At 44.4% G+C, this 24220-nt stretch overlaps 1 protein-coding gene across 3 annotated transcripts in view; it reads left to right on the plus strand.

Annotated features, from left to right (window-relative positions):
* The first annotated feature begins 1366 nt into the window (after positions 1–1366).
* a1cf (apobec1 complementation factor) overlaps positions 1367–24220 on the plus strand; it is a 34412-nt gene continuing 11558 nt past the window's right edge. For all 3 annotated transcript variants that reach the window (XM_041974236.1, XM_041974237.1, XM_041974238.1), the window contains exons 1-7: positions 1367–1469; positions 9652–9802; positions 10382–10516; positions 10603–10733; positions 11969–12207; positions 16653–16817; positions 17384–17481. In XM_041974236.1, coding sequence (XP_041830170.1) covers positions 9701–9802; positions 10382–10516; positions 10603–10733; positions 11969–12207; positions 16653–16817; positions 17384–17481 — 870 coding nt within the window. In that variant the 5' untranslated portion in view covers positions 1367–1469; positions 9652–9700. The remainder of the gene's footprint in view (positions 1470–9651; positions 9803–10381; positions 10517–10602; positions 10734–11968; positions 12208–16652; positions 16818–17383; positions 17482–24220) is intronic.

Raw genomic sequence — 24220 nt, forward strand, 5'->3', positions numbered from 1 at the left:
CAGTACACAACATCTGGAGCATCATGGAAGCAGAAATCTAGCAGGACTGTAGAGCAGCTAGAATCCTGCATCAGACCAGAATGGGACAACATTCCTCTCCTAAAACTCCAGCAACTGGTCTAAAACAGGTCTTTCTGAAGTTGGTAAGTTCCCTACAGTAACATCTTCCCTGATGCAGGGGAAGCATGTTGACTTTATTCAGAACAAGCCTGGAACTGTGGCAGCATGACAGGATTACTGGGACTCTACAGTCCTGCAGGCTGGACTGGACCTGACTTTCACACGTTATGATCATTAAAAGCATTTGTTCTCAGGAGGACTGAGGGTGAACTGCAAGCTCCAGCCAACTAAAACCTTCCATCTCCGCTCTCAGTTGGTGAGTTTAGATCCTCCATGTCAGATGAACATATTCTGGAGAGAAACGTGGAGCCGGGTTCAGTCCTGCAGCCCAGAGCGCAGCACCTCTTACTTAGATGCTCATCTAGGTGCTCTTCTTTTTCATTTCTTTTATCCAGCTCCAGAAAAGTAGAACTCAGCTTCTTTTTCCCCTAAAGACAACAACTAGATGTTAAAGTCTTTTTTATTAATAGATAAATAAAAACCATCAGACTGGCTGACCCCTCTTTCCTGTTCTCTCCACCCCAAACCAGTCCAGCACGATGGTCGTCCTTCCTGGTTCTGGTCCTGATGGAGGTTTTCCTTCCTGGTTCTGGTCCTGATGGAGGTTTTCCTTCCTGGTTCTAGTTCTGATGGAGGTTTTCCTTCCTGGTTCTGGTCCTGATGGAGGTTTTCCTTCCTGGTTCTAGTTCTGATGGAGGTTTTCCTTCCTGGTTCTGGTCCTGATGGAGGCTTTCCTTCCTGGTTCTGGTCCTGATGGAGGCTTTCCTTCCTGGTTCTGGTCCTGATGGAGGCTTTCCTTCCTGGTTCTGGTCCTGATGGAATAACTGGACTATGAAGAATCGGATTAAACTGGACTGTCTCTGTAAAAGATGACTTGTCGTGAACTGATGCTGTATAAATAAAGCTGAGTGAGGACCGTTTGAAATCTTCTGGTTCTGGTTCTCGGTTTTCTGGCTTTAGAACCAAATAGTTCATATTTAATAATATTATTTATATCATTTAATTCAGTTTAGATTAGAAATGTGTTGACGGTCCTCGCAAAGATAGAAAATATGTGTGTGTGTCAGGAGGCCTCTGATCCAAACAGACGGTCAAAGGTTTCTCACACACACATGCACACACACACACACTGTATTTGCATGTGTGTGTGTCCACAGATAGCAGCAGGTTAAACATTAACATCCAGCAGCTTGTAAAGCTAACACTGAGACAGAGAACCTTTGGAGTTTGATATGATGTGATCACATACACACACACACACACATGTTCCTGATGACACGTGAACACACACTCGGTGCTCAGAATGACACAGCTCTGATCGGAGGGAGGTGATCTCTGAAATTGCTCAGGTGAGTTTTTCTGCTTTTTGTGCCATTAAAGTTTTTGTGTTTGAATTTGATGCTTTAGAACATGAGAGAGAGAAAGAGAGAGAGAGCATTAAAGTGAGTGTCGTTCGCCCTCCATGTCTGTGGAGGGTGAAAGTAAACAGGCCGGTTAGAACATGGAACATGGAGCACGGTGAACACGGTGAACACGGTGAACACGGTGAACACGGTGAACACGGAACATGCGTGTGCTTCTGTTGGTCTGAAACACCTGAGATCCAGCACAGACGTGGGTTCTCCTGCAGAACGCTCCCTCGTTCGGCCCGGTGGACGACCATCCGTCTCATGATGGACCAGAAGGAGAAGCAGGAACTCCATCTGAGTCCAGATAAAATCTTCTGATCGTCTCCATCAGCAGAGCAATGAAGAACTCAGAACTTCTACTTTTTAATTCTTTGCTATGATTTTAAACTAAATCAAATCATGAATCAACAATAAATTTTAAAATATTCTGAAGATAATTTTTTTTATTATTTTGATGTGAAAATTTCAGGTTCTTTTTTCTAAAAGTAAAAATACATTTTCTGTTTTTCTGATTGGGTAAAAAAAAGCTTCAGACGTTACAGATATTTTTTGTCCACGTCTCCAAACGTCGAGTCGTGGTCGGGTTGAAAGCCAGCCAATCAGCAGCCGGCTCAGAGCCATGTGGTCTGGATTCGGCTCTGGACTGTGAGCCGTGTCTGTGGGGAACCGAACCTGGGACAGGTCTAGCTTTGGGTCTGCTCGGCTTGTTGGACGTGTGAATTTTCTTTTTGCTGATGATGGTTATGTTTTCCGATAGAAGTCACATGACTGAGAAGTTCATCCGATCACATGATCAATCCATCAGAATCAAATATTTCATGTTCAGTAATCCCTGAACAACAAACCCCGACGGGTCTTTATTTTTTGTTTTTCTTTTTATCTAACTAATCTATTTTAGTTATTTATTAACTTGATATTCAATCCCATTTATGCATTTATTTACATATATTTTTATTATTTATCTTTATTTATTAATTAGTATGAATCCAAATAAATATTTAATTTTAGTAAATTTAATTCCAGTCTTTATTTTTTCTTGTATTTAGCTTTTCTATAAGAAACACATATAACATATTTTATTTACTATCCTCAGTAAAACGGTGCTTGGGGAAATGATAAAGGATTCTTGTCCAGTATTTAGACTGTTTGCTTCTAAAGGTTTCAGTGTGTTTGTGACCAAGTTGTCAATAAGCGACGTGATCACAGCGTACACACCACAGACTGTATATAAAAGATGGGCGGAGCCTCCATGACGTCACCTGTAAGTTTCTAAAGAGCAAAAGTGAAGCATGTTGGGCGTTCCTACCGTCACAATCGTGGTAGCTTCATGCATGTCATCATTCCCGGAAAATCCCAAAATGGGCAAAGAGGCGGAGCTGAGAGGGGGACTGTGAAGGTGGGGGTAGATGATTGACACCCATCAAACTGCCTGTAGCTAAGAGCTAACCGAGCTAACCCAAAGCTAACTGTAGCTAACCAGCTAATGGAGGTAGGCGGGCAAAAGCTAAGGCGTACTCTCCCTTCTTGCCGTGGATATTAGATACCTGTAAATCAAAAGGACACGCCCCTAATTATGCCGAATTTCAATATTAAATAACATCCAAACTAATGAGTTAGAAAAAATTCACCCCCCTCACAGTTGTCATGAAGGTAAACTTGACCTTTTAATCCTAAAATGGATTTTTGTACCAGGCTTTAAACATGTTTATTTCTGCTGTGAAGTTGGTCTTTTTAACATGGGAGTCTATGGGGATTTGCTCTGTTTTTTTGGAGCCCCTAGTGGACGAGGGGGGAACTGCAGTTTGTTGCACTTCCGCATAGGCTTCACATTTTACCACTGGAGGTTGCTGCCTGGTTCACGTACACGGTGGCTATCTGCACTGATAAAGGCAACCTGATGAAATGAAACTTAAAATAGTGACTCGAACGGATCCCTGTGGGACGCCGTGGACAGTGGAAAACACGAGTGATGATTATTGATTCTGACTGACTTCTTGATAAATGGCTCCAGCTGGTTCCAGTTCCAGTTCGGTTCTGTCTGTGTTTGGATCATGTGACCGGGGAGGAGATGGAAAATCCACAAACACAAACAGAAAAATTTAAGATCCGATTCTGATCTTAGTGTCCGTGTTTCCGACTCAAACAAAAAGCAGCATTTTGTGGTTTGACTGCTTTAGTGGATCAGAAGTCTGATTGGATCATTCGTAGGTCGGCTCAATGTGCAGATGTTCTGGACTCGGGGTTCAGGTCAGATCTAGTCTACATCTCAGCCGGTGGACGCTGCATGTGCACAAAATAACCAGATACACTTTCATGTTGAGGGACATCAGTGGAGAAGCTTTAGCGTCAAGCTGGACGCCTGAGCTGCCAGACGGCTCCTACTTCCTGTCCTCACTGCTTTCAAACTTTACTGATTCATATTTTTCACATTTTTTCTCAAATTGGTAAATCAGCTTCACTCCTAATTAAAAATACCAAATATGTAATTATTCAAATTATTTAAACCCTTTAAAAGCCAATCAGATGACATGATGTTGTTGTTTTCATGAGGAAAAAATCACATTTATATGAATGCGTTGTTGGGTTGTTATTTACTTATTTTTTTAATTTATTTGTCTTAATTGTACTAAAAATAAGGAACACCAGTTATTTAAGAATGAAAGCAGCAACATCAAGTGATCAAACTTTCATTTAAAGGATAAAAATAATTGGAATAATGACGAAAAACTCAGTGGTTTGATCAGGACTGAAGCTGACTCAGCGATTTCCCATCTCGGGGCCCTCCTGCAGCATCTGGATTGGAACAGCAGGAAGCACGCCGAAAACAGAACAAGCTTCTTAATGTCTGGATTTATTTAGAATAAAATAAAAGCAGTTTTCCTTCACACAGATTTCACTTCCATGTAAACTTGTAAATGTGAAACAGGCCTGATCCACATGAGGGATTCAGGATCAGCTCTGATGTCAGCTTTTCCTCCCCTACATGTCTGATGCTTTATCAGAGAAACTAAAGATTCATTTTGCATCATTTATTAACTTTTTTGTCTCATTTTTAAAGCTGAGAAGTTGCAGATACTGCGATGAATTGGCTACCTGTCCAGGTGTACCTGCTTCTCGCCTGCTAGTTGCTGGGTTAGCTCCAGCTTCACTGCGACCCTGAACTGGACGAAGCAGAAAATGGAGGGAAGTTGCAGCAGCTTGTTTCCAGCAAACACGAGGCTGAAAAAGCCACAGCTGATTGGACGGCACTGTGCTAACCTGCACACGATTGGTTGTAAAACTACTGATTAACGTTCAGATAAAGGCTTCATCACAGAACCCTGTTCTACGGAAGCCTGTTTAGACCAGATTTAAAAATGAGGAATATAACTGGTCTGTTTTTCAGTCTGAAGGAGGAAGTCTCTAAGTTATGAAGTTTCTTAAAGTCTGGATAAAGAAAATAAATTAAAATTCTCTCCAAAAATCAGTATATCAAAAAACATTTCAGGAAAACTGCAGTCAAAATATGAATTCCATATTCAAGAAAAACAATAACTGTAATTTACTACGTAGGGATCATTGTAAACATTTTTAGGTTAGGACCATTTTTTAATCAAAAGTTTAGCTATTTTCTCTAACATGGTTACACTGAATATAACATAAATAATATAATTATAGGATTGTAAAACAATTAATATCATGATTAAATTAATTTCTTGAACGCTGTTTCATTATTTTTAAACTTTTAAATGTAGCTCATTAATTTCTCCAAATAATCTCATAGAAACTAGATTTCAGATTTAATGCAAAAATCTTTTGAAAATTAACAACAGTATATTGTAAATTAAAACTGTCGTGGAATAACTAATTCATTTTGTTTTAATATTTCATAAATCCAATTTATTTTAACTTACAATTTGCATTTAATTAAATAATATCTTTGTAATGTTATGAGCTTTAAAACTTATTTCATTTTAGTGTTTGCGTAACTAAAAATTTTCATTTTATTCTTTATCTGAACTCAGAATCTGTGAACTAACATTTAAATCTTTTACCTAATAATTTTTATTTTTTTTTTACCTCTGTAATAATTTTAACATTTTTTTCTTTCAGAATGTGAACTAATTTTCTTTTTATTGCTGTTGTTGTTAGTTTCACAAGTTTGAATAAAACGTTAAAGTTTTGACCTGGTATCATTCCACATGTTCTGTCAGGCTCTTTCAGATCTGATTTAATCATCTAAACTTTAGATTCTAAAGTCTTAGTGTTAGCTGCTAATGTGGGAGCCCGCAGTCTTAGTGTTAGCTGCTAATGTGGGAGCCCGCGGTCTTAGTGTTAGCTGCTAATGTGGGAGCCTGCAGTCTTAGTGTTAGTTGCTAATGGGGGAGCCTGCAGTCTTAGTGTTAGTTGCTAATGGGGGAGCCTGCAGTATTAGCGTTAGCTGCTAATGTGGAAGCCTGCGGTCTTAGCGTTAGCTGCTAATGTGGGAGCCTGCAGTCTTAGTGTTAGTTGCTAATGTGGGAGCCTGCAGTCTTAGTGTTAGTTGCTAATGTGGGACCCTGCAGTCTTAGTGTTAGTTGCTAATGTGGGAGCCTGCAGTCTTAGTGTTAGTTGCTAATGGGGGAGCCTGCAGTCTTAGTGTTAGTTGCTAATGGGGGAGCCTGCAGTATTAGCGTTAGCTGCTAATGTGGAAGCCTGCGGTCTTAGCGTTAGCTGCTAATGTGGGAGCCTGCAGTCTTAGTGTTAGCTGCTAATGTGGGAGCCTGCAGTCTTAGTGTTAGTTGCTAATGTGGGAGCCTGCAGTCTTAGTGTTAGTTGCTAATGGGGGAGCCTGCAGTCTTAGTGTTAGTTGCTAATGGGGGAGCCTGCAGTATTAGCGTTAGCTGCTAATGTGGAAGCCTGCGGTCTTAGCGTTAGCTGCTAATGTGGAAGCCTGCGGTCTTAGCGTTAGCTGCTAATGTGGGAGCCTGCAGTCTTAGTGTTAGCTGCTAATGTGGAAGCCTGCGGTCTTAGCGTTAGCTGCTAATGTGGGAGCCTGCAGTCTTAGTGTTAGCTGCTAATGTGGGAGCCTGCAGTCTTAGTGTTAGCTGCTAATGTGGGAGCCTGCGGTCTTAGCGTTAGCTGCTAATGTGGGAGCCTGCAGTATTAGCGTTAGCTGCTAATGTGGGAGCCTGCAGTATTAGTGTTAGTTGCTAATGTGGGAGCCTGCAGTCTTAGTGTTAGTTGCTAATGTGGGAGCCTGCAGTCTTAGTGTTAGTTGCTAATGTGGGAGCCTGCAGTCTTAGTGTTAGTTGCTAATGGGGGAGCCTGCAGTCTTAGTGTTAGTTGCTAATGGGGGAGCCTGCAGTATTAGCGTTAGCTGCTAATGTGGAAGCCTGCGGTCTTAGCGTTAGCTGCTAATGTGGAAGCCTGCGGTCTTAGCGTTAGCTGCTAATGTGGGAGCCTGCAGTCTTAGTGTTAGCTGCTAATGTGGAAGCCTGCGGTCTTAGCGTTAGCTGCTAATGTGGGAGCCTGCGGTCTTAGCGTTAGCTGCTAATGTGGGAGCCTGCAGTATTAGCGTTAGCTGCTAATGTGGAAGCCTGCGGTCTTAGTGTTAGCTGCTAATGTGGAAGCCAATAAGTTGCCTAATAGACTACATGTAGAGGTTTTACTTTGTTTATACTCAGACTTCCTGCTGTTTCACACCATCCTGCTTTTCTTGTGTTCTGCTCATGCTGTGATGCCGTTGTTTCCAACTGTTGGCGGAAGACACTGAAAAGACAGGTGATGCAGTTTTTTTGCACATGTTCAGATGACAAAAAAATCATGAGTGTTTGGGAGAAATCCAGGTGTAATAGTCTGATTTCTCTTAATCACGTTACTGCTGTTATCTGATGAAGCCCGATATCAGATTATACTGACCACATGAACTATCTGATAACTTTAGAAATCAGGTAACCAACAGATTTTTGGTGTGCATGTAAACAGTGACAGTAATCTGATTAAGAGCAACCAGATAAACATACCTAGATTTTTTTCTAATAGTCCAATGTCTTCTTTTATGTAAGCATGTTAATCTGATTTAGTTTGTTCTTTTACACCTGTGCATGTGTACAATAAATAATTAATAAATAAAACTAAACAAATAAATACAATTTGGAAGGCAGGATAAAACCAGAAGCCTCACCAGGCCAGTACAGATGTTTTCCATGTGAAAGCCAGCTGCTGTTTGTCTGCATGCGGTATAAATGAAGGATGGTACGTTTTACTGCTCTAAAGGAAATCCAGACTGAAAAATGTAAACAATGTTTTTCTACAATCACATTTCTGCAGTGCAGCTAAACACATCTGATCTAATTAGTAAAATAATCTGGTTACTATTAACAGATTTTTAGGGTCAGGTAGACTGGTTCACTGGACTGATTATTATGGTACAATATTACTTTCTGAGTAGAGCAGTACATTACTTTTTAGTCACTTCCATCACATGACAAGATACTTTATTACAAGTACTTAATCCCGCGAGGGAAGTTTTTCTGTTACAGCAGCAGCCATCAGATTAAAATAAATAAGAACAGATATATAAGACAGAAATGTAAACATAGAGAAAATAGGAAAATAAACTCAATGTACACAATATATACAAAGATATATAAGATCAAAAGAAAGATTCAGATCTCAAACACGTTTAAGAAAGTAGATTTCAGAAAAGAAAGAGTTTTAAACCTGATTTAGAAGAAGATGAAAAATCTGTCGGCCCTGTAGAAGGGATGTTTGATAATTACAGAAACGTGGAACAATGAACAGTCATTAGCAGACGGAGCAGAAATGAGCACCGCTAGCTTAAAGTAGCCGCCCATCTCAGCGCCAGGACGCATTTGTTTAGGCTGCGAGTTCAAGTAGAACACCTAGCTTGCAGTGTCTATATTACAGAATGTGATTAATCAGATTAAAAATCTTAATTGTTTGACAGTCCTTCTCTCTGTTTTTAGTTTCTTTTACAGTAGTACTAGTGAATAAACCTTATTTCCGGTGCAGGATGTAGTTTTTACTTTCCACCCTACAAATTCAGCAACTCTGTCTGGTCGGAGTTCTCTGATGCGCCCCCTGGTGGACTCCTACGGTAACTAGCAAACGCTGTGGTGGTGATGGAGCTGGTTGGCTACGAGAACATTCTTGGCTAGAAGTGATGTGTAATACGCTCTCCCAGTGCTGTGCTGATCCTGTCAGAGTGATTTTAATGCTGCCATCCTTCATTTCCTCCTTCAGGCTTCTTAAAAACCGTATCAACACCTCGGCTGATAAGTAAAGTGAACAGCGTCAAAGTCCAGTTCCAGCTTCTTATCGTAACATCGCGTACTGACCTCACGCTGCTGTTTTTAGGAGCTGAAGAGCTTCAACAAACACTTATACACATTAATATAAACCCAGCAGATTCTCAGGTGCCTGAGTCAGAAGTCAGATTATCTGAGATGAAGGTTTCGCCGTGAGAAGTCGTCACAGTGGCGGTTAGGGTTGATTCCAGTCTTCATTCCAGATGAAGCTGCACATTTTCCAGGCCAGTCATTCTGCAGCAGCCTCGGTCAATGATTACCAGACCTTGACCTCTTCCAAACATCACTCATATCTGCTGTTCAGAGCAGGAAAACAGGCCGAGGACCAGCCGCTCTGCGAGGACACGGTGTCTCAGCATGGCCGCCAGCTTCAGCCCTCATACTTCACGTGTTCCGTGCAAACCAGGCCGGGATTCCCTGTGAATGGAATATGAGTTTGTGTTTAACTGCAGCAGCTTGGTGTGTTTTCTCTGCCGGGAACGTTGTGGTTCTCAGGTTCACCATCACTTCTGTTGGCATCAGCCAAGGTTTCACTCTGAGGTTTGAACCAGCAACCTGCAGTTTAAAGGACGTTTTCAGACGTCCACAAACACTTCGCAGCTTCTCACATGTTCACACTGGAAAGATGTTTTAGTAAAATAACAGAGATTGAGAATTTCTAGCCCGTTTGTGGTGACAGTTCATTCATGCTTCAAGACTAAAGTATGAAAATATTAAACCTCAATTACACCTTTAAAATAAAGCCGTTTGCAGGGCTGCATGTTTACATGTTTGTGTGCTGATGTCAACGATTTAAAGAGAATCCATATTGTGGTTCTGCTGTTTTTCAGTGAGCACCCCTAATTTCCCTGATTTACATATCGCTGTCAATCACACCCAATGGAATCCAATCAGAAAGCGAGCGAGGACGAGCTGACGGGGACGCAGAAGGAGGCGGCGCTTCTGGCGCTGACCCAACGGACCGGATACCAGCTGCAGCAGGTGACCACGCAGACTGGACCTAGACTGGACTCAGACTGACTCGGACTGGATTCGGACTGGATTCAGACTGGACGCAGACTGGACTCGGACTGGACCCAGACTGGACTCGGACTGGACTCAGACTGGACTCAGACTGGATTCGGACTGGACGCAGACTGAATGCAAACTAGACTCAGACTGGACTCAGACTGGACTTGGACTGGACTCGGACTGACTCGGACTGGAATCAGGGGAAAAGTAGCTTTACTTCATCTGTTCGTGTTTATTATTATAGTGGCGGCATGGCTCAGTGGGTAGAGTGGTCGTCCTGCAGCCCAAGGGTTGCCAGTTCGATCCCGGCCCGGAGAGCTCATGTCGAGGTGTCCCTGAGCAAGACATTGAACCCCTAATTGCTCCTGATGACTCATGGTTGAGCGCCTTGCATGGCAGCTTCCGCCATCTGTGTGTGTGTGTGTGTGTGTGTGTGTGTGTGTGTGTGTGTGTGAATGGGTGAATGTGACGTACATGTAAAGAGCTTTGGATAAAAGCGCTTTATAAGTACAGACCATTTATTGTTGGTTTTTTTTTTCTGTGATTCAGGAGAACGGCCAGCGGCGGTATGGGGGTCCACCGCCCGGCTGGGACGGACCTCCACCTGAAAGAGGAAGTGAGATCTTCGTGGGGAAACTACCCAGAGATCTATTTGAAGATGAACTGGTTCCACTCTGTGAAAAGGTTTAAATGGAGGCTTCGGTTACTACAGTGCACTGTATTCCATCCTGTTCTCTCATCTTCTTACTTTCCCTTCTTCCTCTCTTCAGTTTGGAAAGATCTACGAGGTGAGGATGATGATGGACTTCAATGGGAACAACAGAGGTTATGCCTTTGTCACCTTCAGCACCAAACAGGAAGCCAAAACCGCCATGAAACAGCTCAACAACTATGAGATCAGGTCAGTATTTGATTATTTTATCTTCATCAGTCCAGCTTTCGTCAAAATAAGTACCATAAGAGCTTTATGTCAAACTATATGCAGATGATGCAGTAATGTCCACTCAGGCTAAAAACACCCATGATGGAGTCGTCTTCGTGGTGGGGTAGCTTGGTTAGTGCTCTGGGGCTGCTGCTGAGGGCCCAGGTCTCTGGGCTGCCCTGGTCTGCCTCTGACCTCCGTAAAGGCGTGGTCGCATTTGCACGATCTCACTCACCACTCTTCATCACTAATCTCCTCTTCATCATCGTCTGCATGCTGACACAATTACTGAGTTGTCCAGTGGGTTTTTATACTAAGAAATAATTATTTTTTTTCCTGTAAGTTTGTACCAGGTTAATGTTGTGCTACTTTTGTGATATGTCTTTTTTATTTGGTTGGTATTTAAAAACTCTTAATGACTGGCAGCTCTGGTTTTCAGTAAAAGTTGTAGGAAATTTTCTGGTGTGTTCATGTACAGGTGTAACAGTTTGTTGTCTGGTGATGGTGTGGATTGAAGGTCGTTTCCTTCTGTCTGTGATCTTTTTGTCTCCTTTCTTCTTTCCCTTTTGCTCTTTTTGCTATTTTCCATCTTTTTCTGTCCCCTCCGGTCAGGTCCAGCAAGATTACATAGATTTCATGATTCAAAGTAAATAAATAAATAAATTAATCACATTATCAAGAGGAGCCTTACCCATAGGCCTCCCCTTGGCAGAGCAAATTTGTTTAGGACGATACAGCAACCAGATTATCATTTTGCTGCTATGATGCTGGACAGGACATAAAAAAATAAAAAAGGAAATGGATTCCCAAAACCTGCTGAACACCAATAAAACTTATTTTGAATTTTTCTTTTAACATCATCCAGACACAACAGACAGAAACTAGCCTTTGGCTAAAGTCCAGAGTTTTTACGTAACATGTTTTCAGGTGGTTTGTTAATATTCATGGTACCTTCCAGTTCTGCTGACCTTCTAACAGCAAATAAACCAACAATCATAAATAAACCATAAACTCTACCAGCATCCAACAAACATCCCACTCACCAGTCACAACAATCTAACCTCTGTGACAACCATACCAACTCTCTGTAAACCTACTAAAATCTTATCTTCACCTTCAGAGCTACAGAAACATCCAGACTCAGTAACCGAGGAGCATTTTAGCAACCCTTTTTACTGGAAGGTTTCTGACTCGATGTGACTTCTGGTCTCCAGGAATGGCCGCCTCCTTGGGGTTTGTGCCAGCGTCGATAACTGTCGTCTGTTTGTGGGCGGGATTCCCAAAACCAAGAAGCGTGAGGAGATCCTGACGGAGATGAAGAAGGTCACTGAAGGGGTCATGGATGTCATTGTGTACCCCAGCGCTGCCGACAAGTCCAAGAACCGAGGATTTGCTTTTGTGGAGTATGAGAGTCACCGAGCAGCCGCCATGGCTCGACGCAAACTGCTGCCAGGTAAGAGACAAACGCACAATGTGTTTTTAGTAGGGGTGGGACTTTTAATTAATTATTTTAAAAAATAATGCTTTAAAAATGTATGTATTTAATTACAGCTTGCATTCCAAACAACATGGAATATTTGTCAGTGCATGACTGACTTGGTTAAATCGGGGATGTAAATTAGCTACACTGGCTCTATATTTAGCTAGCTTTCAGACCAATCTACTGACTCTGTTTCAAAGAAGCAACTAGTGACAAATCTGGAGAATTTTTTGGTGATAATGGAGACTTTTGGAAACTGAGGTTAAAGTATGTTTACGTCTTCTCAATGAGCAACGATTCCTTAGGCCCCTCCTCCTTCCTCAGGCCCCTCCCCTGTCCATTAGCTTCTAGCTGCAGATCCGGACTGAAAATGACTCTTTAACTTTAGATCTATTTAGTGTGGGCCAACGTTGTTTTCTATTTCTTTTTCTACTGTATGGAACTGAAATGCAATTAAATACATTTTTCCAGACTTTACTTGAGCTGGTTTTATAATATTAATGTCTGTGTGTCAGGGTTCGGCAGAGGTGAGGACCCAAATGTAGAACGATGAGGCAGGTGAATACAATAATCCAAGTTTATTCCAAAGCACTGGGGGGTGTTTTCCATGAAGCTGGATGAAGGGAAAGCCGGGCTTATGTTAAGTCTGGCCCATTTAATCCAGAGTTTCGTTCCATCAACGTGGTTTATGTGAATGCCGCTCAGTAACCATGGTAACTGATGCACCAGAAACAGCCTGCTCGGGGGCAGGCTAACCTTTAGCTTAGCTGTGTCTCAAATGTCTGATTCAGACTCCCAAAATAAAGCTCCACCTGGTAGAACGCTGCTCCGCCTCATTCTGGTATAAAATAAGAAACAGCTGTTATTACGTCACTACTTTGTCTGGAATAATCAATAAATCTGTCAGCAGCAGTTTAACTAAAGAAACACGACTATACACGTACTGAACATGAAATAAAAAGAACATGGTTTTCATTAAAACTAATTAACACCTTATTAACCCTCCCCAGGTTCAGGAACCCGACCTCCACTGCCTCTGGTTGGCTAACAGTAAAACTGGGATCAGCTGAGCCCCGTCCATACAGGCCGAGGGTGTTTAAAGAGAGAGAGAGAGAAAGCTGGTCTAAAGAGATGGACGGAGAAAGATATAGATAGATAGAGACAGGGTTTCTTTCTGGTTACCATGGCTTGGTCTTTTATTAATGACCCTGCAGAGGGCGCCTGCTTCATTCAAAGCTCATTCAGACCACCAGACCCACGGTTTTCAGGGGGAGGACCACCAGTAGCAGTGGTCTCTGACGTTGTCTTGGTCTCTGACGTTGTCTCGGTCTCTGACGTTGTCTTGGTATCTGACGTTGTCTCGGTCTCTGACGTTGTCTCGGTCTCTGACGTTGTCATGGTCTCTGACGTTGTCTCAGTCTCTGACGTTGTCTCGGTCTCTGACGTTGTCATGGTCTCTGACGTTGTCTCGGTCTCTGACGTTGTCTTGGTCTCTGACGTTGTCTCGGTCTCTGACGTTGTCATGGTCTCTGACGTTGTCTCAGTCTCTGACGTTGTCTCGGTCTCTGACGTTGTCTTGGTATCTCGGTCTCTGACGTTGTCTCGGTCTCTGACGTTGTCTCGGTCTCTGACGTTGTCTCTGACGTTGTCTCGGTCTCTGACGTTGTCTCGGTCTCTGACGTTGTCTCGGTATCTGACGTTGTCTCAGTCTCTGACGTTGTCTCGGTATCTGACGTTGTCTCGGTCTCTGACGTTGTCTCGGTATCTGACGTTGTCTCGGTCTCTGACGTTGTCTCGGTATCTGACGTTGTCTCGGTCTCTGACGTTGTCTCGGTCTCTGACGTTGTCTCGGTATCTGACGTTGTCTCGGTCTCTGACGTTGTCTCGGTCTCTGACGTTGTCTCGGTCTCTGACGTTGTCTCGGTCTCTGACGTTGTCTTGGTATCTACAGAGCAACATGTTTACAGCTCAACACGTTTAGAACAAACATCTCTTCAAAGATTCCTCCCACTCTGAGACATGTTCTGGTTCTTTATTTCCACCTGCTGCAGGTTCGCTTTGCTGGTAAGATGCTGCTGCTGGTGGAACAGAGTTAATGTAGATCACACACACACACACACACACGATGATATAGACACAAACTGCATATTGATTATTGTGTTATTAATAAACTGAGCAGGGCCAGTACATACAGAGACAATCAGCTGTTTTATGTAAACAGATTTATAACAAGAGGAACCAGAAATAAACCAGGACGGTGAATCAGCAGCTGACAGCAGACGTGCATCAGGAGAGAAAAAAGTACATAAAATAAATATGAATATTTCCACTGATCTGTGTTAAAATGCATCTTCAGTATGAATCTACACAGAAATCTCTGAATGTGAGGATTTCTGGATCAGATCCAGGACAGAAATCCCGGGTGAGGCCGTGGTGAGCTGGACCTCCTCTGACTGGTGATCCAGTACAAACTGGGTTCATGACGCGTTTCTGGTCCTCAGCATGTCCAACATGAAGGTTACAGAAATGTGTGTTCTACACCATGACTCTCCACCGTGTGTGTAACGTCTTTAATGTGTGTGTGAGAGAATTATTCCTGCTGATCTACAATAAAGAGCAGAGAAAAGTCAGCAGGTGAGGCAGCTGTACTCTGTCTCACCTCCAGGGGGCGTAGTTTCATGCTGGTGGATGAATAGTGAAATAAGAAGCTCTTTTTGTTCTTACAATGTAAATGTGGCTCCAGAGGAGTCGGTGCTTCACCAGCCATGAACCCACCGCACGTCACTGATCTCCATCAGCTTTCTTTGAGAAAATGAAACTCTCGGTTTGCTCTCTTTTCCTGCTGCTCCTCTTTTCCACCATCCACTCGTCAGGGCTTCCTACGTTCCTCAGGACCTCCACATAGCCAGGCTACGTAAGCCTCGCTTGGATTAGCTCAACTAGATGCAGCTGGAATGTGTTAGTGGAACGAATGAGCCTTAATTCAGAGCTGGTGTTAGTTCAAGCGAAGCTTTCCTCATACAGCCTGGCTTCCTGTAGCTACGCTGGTGGAGCTCCTCCTGGGTTATGAGACACAGACTGGAACAGGATGAAAACAACAACAATGATCTGGCAATGAGTATATGTATTATATATAATAAAGTGAATGAGATAACTGAACCAGGTGAGCTTAATCAGGAGCAACGAGCAAAGGACAAACAAGGGTGTGACTCTAAAATTAGACAAGGAACCAAAACACAGAAGACTCAGCAACAAAAGAAACGAAGGGACAGGAATAACACTGAGAAAAAGACTGTCTGTTATTTAATTTATTCATCTTCTAAAATCCATTTGAATTAAAATAAATGTTGCTTTTTGGTGCAAATATTGTAATGTAATTAAAATGTGATTAATTCAGATTTATTACAAAGTTTTTAATTAATTAGATAATTTTATTAACTCAGTCCCACTCAGTTTTTAGTTTTATTTCTTCAGGTAAAAGGTTGAATTAAACTCGATGGTTTCCTCATCATCAGTCAGATGCTGCATCAACAGACTTGGCCCAACCAATCAGATCAACACAGTAGAAAATAAAACTGCTAGAAGTTTGCAATGAAAGAATCTCGTTAAGTCCCAGAGCATGACTGCAACGGAGCGTCTGGCTCCTGATCAACACCGGATGTAGAAATCATTTAACCCAAGCCTTCCTAAAGCAGGAAAGTTCAACACTTTAACTACGTCAGGATGTCACTGCCATGAAAACTGTCCAACCTGTAAGCCTGCACCATCACCAGCCAATCACAGCCTGCGTTAGCACCAGCCAATCACAGCCTGTGTCATCACCAGCCAATCACAGCCTGCACTATCACCAGCCAATCACAGCCTGCACCATCACCAGCCAATCACAGCCTGCATTAGCACCAGCCAATCACAGCCTGTGTCATCACCAGCCAATCACAGCCTGCACTATCACCAGCCAATCACAGCCTGCACTATCACCAGCCAATCACAGCCTGCACCATCACCAGCCAATCACAGCCTGCACCATCACCAGCCAATCACAGCCTGCGTTAGCACCAGCCAATCACAGCCTGTGTCAACAACCATGACACGTTCAAAGTCTCTTAAATCTTCTTTCTTCCTCATTCTGATGCTCAGGTTGAACATCAGCAGGTTGTCTTCACCACGTCTACACGCTGCTGTGTGATTGGCTGGTTGGATGTTTGTGTTAACAGGAAGCTGATAAAGTGGATGTTTTGAATAAACTGAATAAAGTATCTGAAGTTGAGGTTTGATCAGAAAACAGTGAGAATGAGAACAGATTTGGTCAGTTTACCTGAACACAGAAGAGGAACTGGGAGCAGAAATGGGAGGAACTAGGGTCTCTGTTTGATAGCTGACTGTGGACCCACCCATCATGTTCAGAACTCTGTTCACAGGTCGCATCCAGCTGTGGGGTCATGCCATCGCTGTGGACTGGGCGGAGCCTGAGGTGGAGGTGGATGAGGATACCATGGCAACTGTCAAGATTTTGTATGTGAGGAACCTGATGCTGCAGACCACAGAGGAAACCATCGAGAAGGAGTTCAACAGCCTGAAGCCAGGTATTGCTGCGGAAGCTCTGATGGCCAGCTGTCCTAAATGCACCTTAAATGCAGTTGTTTTCTTTTAAAGTTTAAGAAAAGAGGATATAAATCTCATCATTAGAGCTGTTAACCTGATCAATACAGTAGTCACAATGTTTCCAGTGTTTTCAGATTCTATTAAAGATCAAGAGAAAGACTCAGGTTTTCTGGAACATTTTGCATTTTTCCTTTTAGAATTCCTTAAATAATTCCTCTTTATGAATGAAGATTCAGCATGTTTTTAATAAACCTTCTTTTTGAACCAAGATCAGTTGAAATCTGGAGAATATTTATACACTTCATCGTAGGAGGGAAGACTTCTTAAAAAAACTCCTCAAAGATGTAGAAAAATGACATTTTGGGGGAGAAACGACTGAAAATGATTCCATGATTTCTGCTCCATGAGACGAGTAATAAGCCTGAAGAACCTGGTCGTCCAGGTCTCGTTAGGCCGTCCAGGTCTCGTTAAGTCGTCCAGGTCTCTTTAGGCTGTCCAGGTCTCGTTAGGTCGTCCAGCTGGAACCAACCTGGTTTCTGTGTTGCAGGCACGGTGGAACGGGTGAAGAAGATCAGAGACTACGCCTTCGTCCACTTCACCCAGAGAGAAGACGCCATCAACGCCATGAAGGCGCTTAACGGGAAGGTCAGCAGCCATGCTTCTAACCTGGAACCAGCTCGTTAGTTCTGGTTCCACGTTCAACCTGGTCTCCAGTAAAATGAGTAAATCATATCGTAGAAAGAACAAAAACAAAAAAGAAGTAGAAATATGTTATTAAGATGTTTACATTTAACAAACTCTCCTTTTGCTAAAACTGATGATCGATATCATCAAACCGCTTTGCTCCAGACGAATCACAAACGGATTTAACTAATTAACTAACTGTCATTAACTAATTAATGACAGCAACCCTCAATAATCATAAAACTCACCATATTATTATTATTATTATTATTATTATTATAATTATAAATAAACCCATGGCAAACAGGTGTCTAGGGGAGGGACCAGACGAAGCGCGGCTCACACAACCCTTATGATGATGAAAAAACAAGGACCAAGGTTTCCCTTGCCCGGACGTGGGTCACCGGTGCCCCCCTCTGGAGCCAGGCCTGGAGGTGGGGCACAGAGGCGAGCGCCTGGTGGCTGGGCCTTTGCCCATGGGGCCCAGTCGGGCTCAGCCCGAAAGGGAGACATGGGCCTCTCCTCCCGTGGGCTCACCACCTACAGGAGGGGCCATAGGGGTCGGGTGCATTGTGAGCTGGGCGGCTGCCAGAGGCGGGGACCCTGGCGGTCTGATCCTCGGCTGCAAAAGCTAGCTCTAGGGACGTGGAATGTCACCTCTCTGGCGGGGAAGGAGCCTGAGCTGGTGCGCGAGGTTGAGCGGTTCCGGCTAGATATAGTTGGACTCACCTCGACGCGTGGCTTGGGCTCTGGAACAACTGCCCTCGAGAGGGGCTGGACCCTCTTCCATTCTGGAGTTGCTCCCGGTGAGAGGCGCCGAGCAGGTGTAGGCCTGCTCATTGCCCCCCAACTTGGCGCCTGTACATTGGGGTTTACCCTGGTGGACGAAAGGGTAACCTCCCTCCGCCTTCAGGTGGGGGGACGGATCCTGACTGTTGTTTGTGCCTATGCACCAAATAGCAGTTCAGAGTACCCACCCTTTTTGGAGTCCTTGGGGGGGGTGTTGGAGAGCACTTCTTTTGGGGACTCCCTCGTTCTGCTGGGGGACTTCAATGCTCATGTGGGCAATGACAGCGAGACCTGGAGGGGCGTGATTGGAAGGAACGGCCCCCCTGATCTGAATCCGAGTGGTGTTTTGTTGTTGGACTTCTGTGCTCATCATGGATTGTCCATAACGAACACCTTGTTCAGATATAAGAGTGTCCACATGTGCATTTGGCACCAGGACACTCTAGGCCGCAGTTCGATGATCGACTTTGTAGTCGTGTCGTCGGACTTGCAGCCGCATGTCCTGGACACTCGGGTGAAGAGAGGGGCAGAGCTGTCAACTGATCACCACCTGGTGGTGAGTTGGCTCAGATGGTGGGGGAGGATGCCGATCAGGCCTGGCAGGCCCAAGCGTGTTGTGAGGGTCTGCTGGGAACGTCTGGCAGAGTCCTCTGTCAGAAAGATTTTCAACTCCCATCTCCGGCAGAGCTTCAACCATGTCCCGGGTGAGGCGGGGGACATTGAGTCTGAATGGGCTGTGTTCTGTGCCTCTATTGTCGAGGCGACCAGCCACAGCTGTGGCCGTAAGGTCGTCGGTGCCTGTCGTGGCGGTAACCCCCGAACTCGTTGGTGGACACCGGCAGTAAGGGATGCCGTCAAGCTGAAGAAGGAGTCCTATCGGGCCTTTTTGGCCAGTGGGACTCCAGAGGCAGCTGATGGGTATCGGCGGGCTAAGCGGAGCGTGGCTTCAGCAGTCGCTAAGGCAGAAGCTCGGGCATGGGAGGAGTTTGGAGAGGCCATGGAGAATGACTTCCGGATGGCTTCGAGGAGATTCTGGTCCACCATCCGGCGGCTCGGGAGGGGAAAGCAGTGCTCCGTCAACACTGTGTACAGTGGGGATGGGGGGCTGCTGACCTCGACTCGAGACATTGTGAGGCGGTGGAGGGAATACTTCGAAGACCTCCTCAATCCCACCTACACGTCTTCTGATGAGGAAGCAGAGTCTGGGGTAGCTGGTGCTGGCTCTCCTATCTCTGGGGCTGAGGTCGCTGAGGTGGTTAAAAATCTCCTTGGTGGCAAGGCCCCGGGGGTGGATGAGGTCCGCCCGGAGTTCTTTAAGGCTCTGGATGCTGTAGGGCTGTCTTGGTTGACAAGCCTCTGCAGCATCGCGTGGACATCGGGGACAGTCCCCCTGGACTGGCAGACTGGGGTGGTGGTCCCCCTCTTCAAAAAGGGGGACTGGAGGGTGTGCTCCAACTACAGGGGGATCACACTCCTCAGCCTCCCCGGTAAGGTCTATTCAGGGGTGCTGCAGAGGAGGGTCCGCCGGATAGTCGAACTTCGGATTGAGGAGGAGCAGTGTGGTTTTCGTCCCGGTCGTGGAACAGTGGACCAGCTCTACACCCTCTTTGGGGTCTTTGAGGGGGCATGGGAGTTTGCCCAACCAATCTACATGTGTTTTGTGGATTTGGAGAAGGCATTTGACCGTGTTCCCCGGGGACTCCTGTGGGGAGTACTCCGGGAGTATGGAGTGCCGGACTCGCTTGTAAGAGCTGTCCAGTCCCTGTACGACCGGTGTCAGAGCTTGGTCCGCATTGCCAGCAGTAGATCAGATTCAGTTTCCAGTGTGGGTTGGACTCCGCCAAGGCTGTCCTCTATCACCGACTTTTATGGACAGAATTTCAAGACGCAGCCGAGGTGTGGAGGGGATCCGGTTCGGTGGCCTCAGGATTGGGTCTCTGCTCTTTGCGGATGACCTGGTTCTGTTGGCTTCATCGGGACGTGATCTTCAGCTCACACTGGAGCGATTCGCAGCCGAGTGTGAAGTGGCTGGGATGAGAATCAGCACCTCCAAGTCCGAGACAATGGTCCTCAGCAGGAAAAGGGTGGAGTGCTCTCTCCGGGTCTGCGATGGGGTCCTGCCCCAAGTGGAGGAGTTTACATATCTCTGGGTCTTGTTCACGAGTGAGGGAAGGATGGAACGGGAGATCGACAGGTGGATCGATGCAGAGTCCGCAGTGATGCGAACTCTGCATCGGTCTGTCGTGGTGAAGAGAGAGCTGAGCCAAAAGGCAAAGCTCTCGATTTACCGGTCGATCTACGTTCCTACCCTCACCTATGGTCATGAGCTGTGGGTAATGACCAAAAGAACGAGATCTCGAATACAAGCGGCCGAAATGAGTTTCCTCCGCAGGGTGGCCGGGCTCTCCCTTAGAGATAGGGTGAGAAGCTCGGTGATCCGGGAGGGGCTCAGAGTAGAGCCACTTCTCCTCCACATCGAGAGGAGCCAGATGAGGTGGCTCGGGCATCTGGTTAGGATGCCTCCTGGACGCCTCCCTGGTGAGGTGTTCTGGGCACGTCCCACTGGAAGGAGGCCCCGGGGCAGACCCAGGACATGCTGGACAGACTACATCTCTCGGCTGGCCTGGGAATGCCTCGAGATCCCTTCGGATGAGCTGGTGAATGTGGCCTGGGAGAGGGAAGTCTGGGTTTCCCTGCTTAGGCAGCTGCCCCCACGACCCTCTGGATAAGCGGAAGAAAATGGATGGATGAATAATAATAATAATAATAATAATAATAATAATAACAATAATAATAATAATGATCCACGGTGCTCCTTGCTGATCTTTCAGGGACACGATAAGAACAAATGAAATGAGAGAAAATCTCTGACTTAAAATCGAGAACCAGTTTTACTTTGTTAAAAACAGATGCGTCTGGATATTTTGGTTTGTACATATTTAACTATTATACATGTTTTCTATTTTTATTATTGATTATATCATTTGACATTTTCCTTTTAGATGGTTTTTGAAGTATTCTTTCTTACTCATCTTGTTTTTATACTTTAATCTTCTTATTTGTTTTTTTTATTATATCTTATATTTATTTTATATTTATTATATAAATATATTAAAAATATTTTCTGTGTCTAATTGTTTTTTTGAAATATTCTGGGATGTGATCATTCTTCTGCTCTTCTTCTGTCTCCTGCTTGTTCTCTGCTTCCATTAATCTGTTGCTTTGTGTTCATGTGGATTTACTAAATCACTGTTAAAATCTCCACATATATAAACGACTCTGCAGCTGATCTTTGAAAGCGTGCCTTCTATGGGTGAAGTTATGTGTGTCCTGCAGCCAACTCATGCTACAAGATTGTGGGCCGCAGCTCGATGGTCTTTAAGTCCAGGCTGTTGTACATGGCAGCTCCTCCTCCTGGTTCATGTTCCTCGATTCATAAAGTCCATTATCTTTTTAATCCTGGCCGGTTGTGAAGACGCGTGTGAATTCCTAAATGTTACTGAAATGTACGTAGCGGCTTCTGGCGCTGAAGCAGGTCAGTCATATCTGGTCCTGGTCTTGTGTTGCTCTTCGCTGCACTAACAGAAAATATTGTTCTTATTATGGAAAAACATCATCAGTTCACATCTGGGTCAGTGTTGTGTTCCACATCTGGTGCGTTCAGTTACTGCGATCAGACCCTTCATCCTCTCAGCTCGGAGCGCAGTGATGCGTCCAGGTGTGGCAGTCGGCTGTGATCCTGTGCATCGTGACCTCACACACAGCTGATCTTAGCCATTTCTTCCTCCACTTGTTTAGGTTTAGGGATGGTGCTTTTCTGGCTGTTTCTGCATTAACTGCGGTGAGGTGGTAATTCATGTCTACGTTTGCTCCTGTTTCAGCCTGAGCCTGACGGCAGCTTTGACTCCTAGGAAGAGGAGGACACACCTCTATGTTATCAACGTCTCAGTGAATCTCTTCCCAGGAAATAAAAACTTGTTCCTCCGTGGATTTTACATCCAGCTCATCTTGCACTCCTTCCATGTTTCTGTGTACTGCCCGAGCTTTTCCCAGGAGCCCAGTGATGACCCATCCTCTGTCCTTGCGTGTTACTGTAGATCCATCACTCTGCTCCAGGTCTGCGATCCGCTTTTCCTTCCCCCCCCCCCGCCTGGCGCACTAGATCCAGGATGTTCTTCTGCTGCAGCCGTCGTCTCTTCTGCAAGAAAATCCAGCGACTTGTTATATCCTCAGGTCCCAGCTGCTGCTCGGTCAGCTGTTTTCCAAATCAAATCAAATCAAATCAAACTTTATTTATATAGCACCTTTCAAACATAAAAATAGCAACTCAAGGTGCTTTACAGAGAGTAAAATCCCCCAGAACCCCAACCCAAGAGCAGCAAGCCCACCCCCACACCCCTTCCCATCGAACACACACACAACACAGAGGGTAAAAGCAAGTTAAAAGGACCAAGGAAACGCTGTCATACATTCTGGGGTCTTGTGGTGTGGGGAAACACTGAGATAAAACACTGTAAAACCAAATCTAAAAACCAACCCTGGGCTGATAAAACAAATACATAAATGATAAATAAATAGAAGCTGAATACAGCCTGTGTGTTAAGAATAACTAAATGAATAAATACGATAGTAATAATAAGAGTAATAATAATTAAAATGCTAAACTAAAAAGGTGGGTCTTGAGCCTGTTTTTAAAAATATCCACACTAGGTGCTCCCTTTACGTCCTCAGGCAGGCTGTTCCACATACGAGGGCCATAGAAATAAAAGGAGGACTCGCCGTGGGTTTTTGTTTTTACTCTGGGAACAGTTAAAAGGCCAGTACCAGAGGACCTGAGGGGTCTAGTGGGCTCATAAGGTAAAAGCAAATCAGATAAATAAGGTGGGCTAAGACCATTAAGAGACTTAAAAACCAATAAAAGAATCTTAAAATCAATTCTGAAGCTGACGGGGAGCCAGTGCAGAGACTTTAAAATTGGTGTAATGTGGGCCCTCTTTCTGGTCTTTGTCAACAGACGTGCAGCTGCGTTCTGTACAAGCTGCAGCTGCGTTCAGGTACTTCTTTGGAAGACCAGAAAGAAGAGCATTGCAGTAATCTAATCTTGATGTGATAAAAGCATGAATCAGTGTCTCTGCACTGGCTCGAGAGAGAAACGGCCTGATGCGGGAGATGTTCTTTAGATGATAAAAAGCTGTCTTAGTTATATTTTTAATATGTGGCTCAAAACTGAGATCTGCATCTAAAATCACTCCCAGGTTTTTTACTTGATTAAAATGGTTGAGTGCTACTGTTTTCAGTTTGGCCTCCAGTTTCTCTCTCTCAGCTTCAGGTCCAAACATTAAAACTTCTGCTTTGTCCTGGTTGAGCTGCAAGAAGTTTTCTGCCATCCACCCTCTGATATCTAAAATACAATCTAACAAGGCATCAATGGGCCCGTGCTCATCAGGAGTCACGGCAACATATAACTGTGTGTCATCAGCATAGCTGTGGAAATTTATGCCGTGTCTCCTGATGACATCACCAAGAGGAAGCATGTAAAGATTAAAAAGGGTGGCTAAAAACTGAGCCTTGGGGTACACCACAGGTTAGTCTATAGCTCTTGGACGAGGATTCCTTCATGCTAACAAAGAACTCTCTATCTGTTAGATAGGATTTAAACCAGTTAAAAACAGTACCAGTGAGGCCAACCATGTTAACTGTGTCAAAGGCTGCGCTGAGGTCAAGCAACACTAAGACAGAGTTTTTTCATGTCAGTATTGAGCCTAAGATCACTCACAACCTTGACCAGTGCCGTCTCAGTGCTGTGATTGGTCCTAAAACCTGACTGAAACTTCTCAAATTTATTGTGTGAAATTAAAAAATAATTTAACTGATAAAAAACAGATTTCTCTAAAATTTTGCTTAAAAACGA

This window comes from Melanotaenia boesemani, chromosome 21 (genome assembly GCF_017639745.1).
Source record: "Melanotaenia boesemani isolate fMelBoe1 chromosome 21, fMelBoe1.pri, whole genome shotgun sequence".
Classification (NCBI taxonomy): domain Eukaryota; kingdom Metazoa; phylum Chordata; class Actinopteri; order Atheriniformes; family Melanotaeniidae; genus Melanotaenia; species Melanotaenia boesemani.